This window comes from Bombus vancouverensis, unplaced genomic scaffold, assembly GCF_051014615.1.
Source record: "Bombus vancouverensis nearcticus unplaced genomic scaffold, iyBomVanc1_principal scaffold0028, whole genome shotgun sequence".
In the NCBI taxonomy this organism is placed as follows: domain Eukaryota; kingdom Metazoa; phylum Arthropoda; class Insecta; order Hymenoptera; family Apidae; genus Bombus; species Bombus vancouverensis.
Genome location: NW_027468919.1, coordinates 451,050 through 458,000, shown reverse-complemented (window position 1 = coordinate 458,000; position 6,951 = coordinate 451,050). Strand labels below are relative to the sequence as shown.

Genomic DNA, 6,951 nt, shown 5'->3' with positions numbered 1-6,951 from the left:
TATTGCGTGTTTGTGCGCGTATTTATCCATCGATGTATTGCAAAGAACAGTTTGTCCAATAGGGGTTTCACACGCAGCAGTGGGAAAAATAATACTCTCACCCTGAGAGAATTGACCGGCGAGGGCGCGGCAGAGGCCATGGAAGCGCTTCGGTGAGGTGCGCTAGGTCCGTCGCAAATCTGCCCGGCAGGGGAACCGGATTGTCTGGCACGGCGGCTCCGGCGACGAGGCGCGGTGTAACGTGGCCGCATATCGCTCCATTAGGGGGTGTATTGAGCGCGGAGGGGGTGTATCCCTCACACCAGTTCCCGGGCCCCTCTAGATCGCTGCCGGGACGGTCATCGTGGAGGTTTTAGTCCGTTGGCGTCTGCCACTACCACGCCGCTTTTTCCCAGAAGCGACCTGGTGTCCGTGCGGATTTCCTCCACGTTAATAAAAAAAAAAAAAAAAAAAAGTGGGAAAAATAATACGCCAAAAAGGTGTACGTTATAAGGTTCGCCGTGTGCGAAATTATGTCGTTTGACGAATATTCGATGGTTAGCCGCTAAGAAAATTATAACGCAATCCTTGGAAATATCTTGTTTACGGATGAGAGCGATTCTTCCGATAGCAATATTCTCGATCGTCAGACTGCCAGGATTTAGGCTTGTGAAAGTTCTCACGTTATGATGCAATGATACAGAGATTCAAGCAGGCTCGAGCAAGTTTGATTTATTCCACAGCTCGCTTTAACGTGTAGATAAAATCAATTTGAAAATGGAATAGATATCATATGTTCGCGAGCAGCCAGAAAACAACACTGACGTTATTTCGTATCGCATCTGACTTTCAAAACGAACATAAAATGAAAATAAACGGTTTTTCATACAAAAATGCATACTTGTTACGATGCATCGTGAGTAGCAGAGTAACGCATATGTTCGTGTACTACAGCATGAACGTATTAATGAATAAATAATATATGTCGGATCATCACTGGGAATGGGGTTGTGGGCGTCAAATGAATCTTCTCGAGGATTAGCCATTGATACAGTACACACAGGCGTAGTTTATTGCAATGATAGAATTATTACAGTCTTAACAGTTGATCACAGCGGTTCGGCACTCGCGACGCTAGTGACGATGTTCTCGGGCTCAATAACGAATCCGCGGCCAACGGGATGACGACAGAACGTTCACACAAAGTCTAAGTCTGAAAATAATCACTGATCGCGAAGGCGTTACTCCTTGATCGATGAGATCGCGAGCGAGAATGCCTTTCCTGTCCCGATGATGCCACAGAGGAAAACTATAATGGGGTGTGTCTAAGGACACGAGATCATCGGATTCGTCGAGAAAAGCCTTCGTTCAGAAAGTAAGGGAAATTGGCGTTGCTGCTAATTGGTCAATCTCTATATCGGTGGTTAGAAAAGGATGTTAGCCGCCCTCGAGGGAAAGTTGCTAGTGGGAGACGCCGTTCGTTAAAAAATATGTCTCCCCTATCTTCCCGTAGCTGGGACAAAGACTGTTTGTCTGTTTGAAGGACTTTAGTTAACTAAACCTTAAGATTTATTACGGGCCCTCGGGCTAGCCGAACATGTACTGCGGAGACGCATCGACTTCTGGCAATCATCTTACTCGAAGAATAGGGTCTGCGTGTGGCGAGCCACGGGACAGAAACCGTTGGAATGTTTACTGTCGCGTGTCGCCACGAATATTTCTTTTAAGGAGAGCTATAGAATTACTCCATACCTTGTTAGGCAAAACGTTCATCCCGTGACCGCGGCTACGTTCGGCGACTGACTGTCGCCTCGAGCCCAAGCTCATTATCACAATTCTCGAATAATTACAATCGGGTTGAATAACTACAATTGTTTGATTACAGCTATAGTAGACTCTAGGTTACAATGTTGCGGGGTTATCCAAAATTCCAAAGGCTCCTGTGCTCTTTTCATCTCCGACACGGCCATCCTGACTATCACACGTCCTCGTGTGTAACTAAAATATCGTATTTCTTACATTAGATTCGCTACAACCGACATTGTTTACGATTTAACTAAATGTCTAAGTAAGTCAAGGGTCCAGTGCAATAACAAAGTTTCGTTCGGAGGTTTGACAACAGAAAAATAAAAGAGAATAGGAATTTGTAATGTTATAATTTGTACTCAAAGTGTCAGGTGCGTTCTGTGAGTCGCCAGTCAGACCGTAATGACACAACAGATCATTTTCGATTTCGTACACTCGTGAACCTCAGTTTGTTGGATCATATTGCCACGTTGGGTGCATTACACCCAGAAAGTACGTAGGCCCACTCAACGGGTTACAACAAAAGCACGTAACCCCACTCAACGGGTTACAACAAAAGCACGTAACCCCACTCAACGGGTTACAACAAAAGCACGTACCCCACTCAACGGGTTACAACAAAAAGCGTATCAACCCACTCAACGGGTTACAACAAAAGCACATCAACCCACTCAACGGGTTACAACAGAAACACATCAACCCACTCAACGGGTTACAACAAAAGCACATCAACCCACTCAACGGGTTACAACAAAAGCACATCAACCCACTCACCGGGTTACAACAAAAGCACATAAAACCACTCGGTGTATTACTATGACCACAACGCAGTGTTAATGATCCTCTGAGGTCAGTGTACTTGCATCGTTATTATCACCGCCGTCGTCATCACCGCAGACGTCTAACTCAGCAGGGACGCAACCTTCTGGCATCTTTCTCAGTCTGTCGTGTCTGTCCTTATATGATCGTTTGCCGTCTAAGGTTTTTAGGGTATATCTATCTCCTTCCAAAATCTCTGCTATTACGAACGGACCCCTGAATTTCGGATCTAACTTCGTCTGGTTCCGTTCCTCGTTCTTGCGTAATACGAAATCGCCAAGGTTGAACCTAACTATTTTAGCTTTGTTTTCGTCGAACCTATCCTTATCGTATTTGGCGCTTGCTTCTATATTCTTTATCGCCTGCTGTCTTACATGGGAGATATTTACCTCTCTTTCTTCGATACTGTCGGGTAGGGATAAGCCGTAGGGTCTCGCTGTTTTACCGATTAGTAGTTCCAACGGGCTTGACTTAGTCACGCGGTTGGTGGTACAATTCAAGGCTAGTTGTATTTCCCCGATCGCGTCTTGCCAGGACCGCCCGGTGGTTTCTATTGTCGTGAACATGTTTTTTAGCGTACTCATAATTCGCTCTACCTGCCCGTTGGCCCTACTAGCTCCGGTCGCAATTAAATGGAGTTTTATGTGTTTACTTTGACAAAAGTCGCGAAATTCTTTGCCCGTAAAACATCTTCCCTGATCCGCTATTATCCGGCAGGGACTGCCGAACAAAAATATAGCGGACTTAAGCGCTTTAATGGTGTTAACGGAGTCTAACTTACGGGTATGGTGCAAATATACGAACTTGGTGAAGGCGTCGACCAATACAACGACGTATTCCTTCGAATCGTTTTTACCGCTTAGTTTGCCCGTTATGTCCATATGAACCGTATGCCAAGGTATACTGGTCTTAGGTATGGGGTGTAGTTCGGCTTGTACTCTACCCGAACTCGCCTTTGAAACTCGACAAGCATGACAGTTCTCTACGAATTTGCGAACATACTTCGCCATTCCTTCGAACCAGTAATACTCGTACAGTTTCTCAAGCGTTTTATCCCAACCTAAGTGCATAATGGACTGGTGCACATGGTTAATAACAGACCACCTAAACCCTCTCGGAACGATGGGCAGGCAGAGAGTTCTACCTTTTCTCTGTATTTTACGGTGAAGGGTGCCGGACCGTAACTCATACGTATTCGCGACATCTTCCGCGAGCTCTTCGTTCTGTAATTTATCGACGATCTCGGCAATTTGTGGGTCGCGACGTTGTTCCGCTAGTAGCCAATCGTCGGAGATTTCGGTTAGGTTAATTTCTTTCTCTACGATTTTGCTAAACGTACTGCGATCCAAGTCTACGGGATTTCGCGAAAAGAAATCTACGTGGGCCATTCGTTTACCTTCCCGGTACATAATGTCGAAGGTAAAAGTTTGCAGGTAAGCCCACCATCTGTAAACCCTGTCGTTCAAGTGTACCTTACTACTGGATGCTTTCAGGGAGTTGCAATCGGTGACGACGAGAAATTCTCGTCCGTGTAAGTAATGACGGAAGTGTTTGACGGCGTTTACAACTGCTAACGTTTCCAATTCGTAGGAATGATACCTAGATTCCGCAGGGCTAGTCCTTTTGCTATAATACTCCACTACTCGATTTTTGCCTTCGACCCTGTGCATTAGAATGGCTCCATATCCTTCCGAGCTAGCGTCCGTATGTAGTTCTATGGGGTAATTGGGGTCAAATATCATCAGAACCGGCGCGTCAGTCAGGACGGAAATTACCTTTTGTCTTATCTGTTCGTGCCTATCCGTCCAAGGTATATTCTTGTTACTCGAGGTAAGTGCGTACAGGGGTTTCATTACTTGTGAAAATTTGGGAACGAAGCTTCGGAAATAAGAGGCCAAACCTATGAATTGTCTAAGTTGTGTGACGGTCGACGGTGCAGGTAAAGAACTCAAGGCTTGTATTTTACCCGGGTTTGGACGGACTTCTCCGTTACGGATTACGTATCCCAAGTAGAGTACCGATGTCTTTAAAAAGGAGCATTTCGAAAAGTTAAAGGAGAATCCGGCTTTCACGAGGGTATCTAATACGGTGCTCAACCTTTCTAGAGCTTGATCTATTGAGTCGGCGATAATTAGGACGTCGTCCAAGTAAACAACAACGAACGAATACGCGAGGTCGCCTAAGGCGTTGAGAATGGCCCTTTGGAAAACGGATGGTGCGTTTTTCAAACCGAACGGCATAGTCACGTATTCGTATTGCCCGTCGGGTGTAACGAACGCCGTATATTCCGTCGAATTAGGATGAATGGGAATTTGATGGAATCCGCTGGCCATGTCCAGGCTAATGAAGTATCTCGCCTTCTGCAATCTCGCGATTTGATCCGCGATGAGGGGTAGGGGATACCGGTCCGCGACCGTATTTTTATTTAGTGCCCGAAAATCTACGCACAGTCTATCTGAGCCGTCTTTCTTCTTTACAAGTAAGACAGGGCTCGCGAACGGCGAGCTGCTCGGCCTCACGATTTTTGCTCTAATTAACTCGTCTATTCTCTCACGCACTATCCTACGCTCTTCTTCGCTAAGTCGGTAGGGGCTTCTTTGCACGGTAACATTAGGATCGATTAACCGTATTTCTAACTGGCCCGTGCTTACGCGAGTACGTGGGAAGCCCGTAATGAATGAATCTTTGAATTTCTCGAGGACAGAAATTAACCGACTTTTATCGTTGCCAACTACGTCAGTGTCAACCGCATTGATATTGATCTCGTCCTCGGAGGTTTTACTACAGGCATTAATAGTCTTCGTTTTACAAATATCGACGCTATCCCGTGTAATAGTTACATCAAAACCCTGGCTTAAGATCTCGTGGCCAATCATGATATCATAATGTAAGTGACTATCGGCCAGAACGTGGAAGGTTATCTCCAATGTAAAACAGTTAATGCGCACCGTAGATAAGATCTGGGAGGTACTCTTAACGCAGGTGTTTCCTATTCCTCGCATAACTACTATATCTGTCGTTCTCCTTCCGGAGAATTTCGGAGCGACAGATTCTCTAATTAACGAGCACTCGGCTCCGGAATCGAAGTAAAATGGGAACGACTCACCCAGATGACTTAGACTACCGGCTGGGGACTCCACCACGCAGGAGTTGACTTTACGCTCATCCTTGAGGCCTGGTCTACCGTCCCGTCGTGCCGGGCAGTTAGGTGCGATATGGCCTTCCGCATGACACCTGTAGCAGACCACCTTGGACGGTGCGGCCGGTCGGTTTCCTTCCTGGCGTCGTGCATCCCTCTGTTGTTCGCCCTGCATCCTCTTGCGGCAGTCCTTGATTCTGTGTCCGAGAGTACCACAGTAATGACACCTCGTCTGGTGGCCCGATAACTTGCGTCGCTTAGCTTCGGGTTCCGCCGGTGCATATCTCGGCGAAGATGTCGACTCTTCTTCGTAACAAAAGGGTCGCATTTCGCTCAGGAATTGGTCCTCCGTTCTGATATCGCTCGTGAGGGCCAGTCGTTTAAGACGTTGGTCGTGTGGAATTAATATGTAGAGAGTGACAGCGTTAAGTATTTCGTCTAGCGTAGAATGTTGCCACTGTATCTGCAGGAGGGAGCGGACACGGCCGGCAAACGCCCCCGTGGATTCGCCCGCTCCCCGCGGTTCCCTGAATACCTTGATTAACGATGAGGACGTCGTCTCTCGGCCACCGAACTGTATAAGGAATCGTTCCTTAACTTTAGGCCAAGTAATTTCTCCGTTTCCCGTCGTTCGCGCCAGCCAATGTGCTGCAGAACCCTGTAGAGAGTCACTTAAGGCAGAGTATAGCGCGCCACCTCGCAGGGGGTTGTCCTCCATGGCCATACTAACAGCCGCGCACCACGCGGCTGGGTCGGCGCCTGCGACTTCTGGGTTAAAATGTGGGAATTTGGTGATTCCAGTATTTGGTCGTTGCATTAGCGTATGCATCAGGTTGCTCATGGTAGCGACCTGCCCTTCCAGCGTTCGCAACCGTTCGAATCCCACTTCTGATGTCGGATCATCACTGGGAATGGGGTTGTGGGCGTCAAATGAATCTTCTCGAGGATTAGCCATTGATACAGTACACACAGGCGTAGTTTATTGCAATGATAGAATTATTACAGTCTTAACAGTTGATCACAGCGGTTCGGCACTCGCGACGCTAGTGACGATGTTCTCGGGCTCAATAACGAATCCGCGGCCAACGGGATGACGACAGAACGTTCACACAAAGTCTAAGTCTGAAAATAATCACTGATCGCGAAGGCGTTACTCCTTGATCGATGAGATCGCGAGCGAGAATGCCTTTCCTGTCCCGATGATGCCA

The 6,951-nt window shown here is 47.1% G+C and overlaps 1 protein-coding gene across 1 annotated transcript; it reads right to left on the bottom strand.

Moving 5' to 3' along the window:
- Positions 1-1,017: 1,017 nt before the first annotated feature.
- Positions 1,018-6,584, bottom strand: LOC143304267 (uncharacterized). The gene is made up of 2 exons (XM_076626674.1): positions 5,711-6,584; positions 1,018-1,977 (listed from the first exon to the last, which is right to left on the bottom strand). Exons 1-2 carry the CDS (start codon positions 6,582-6,584, stop codon positions 1,958-1,960), a joined length of 894 nt encoding a protein of 297 aa, XP_076482789.1. The 3' UTR covers positions 1,018-1,957.
- Positions 6,585-6,951: the final 367 nt, after the last annotated feature.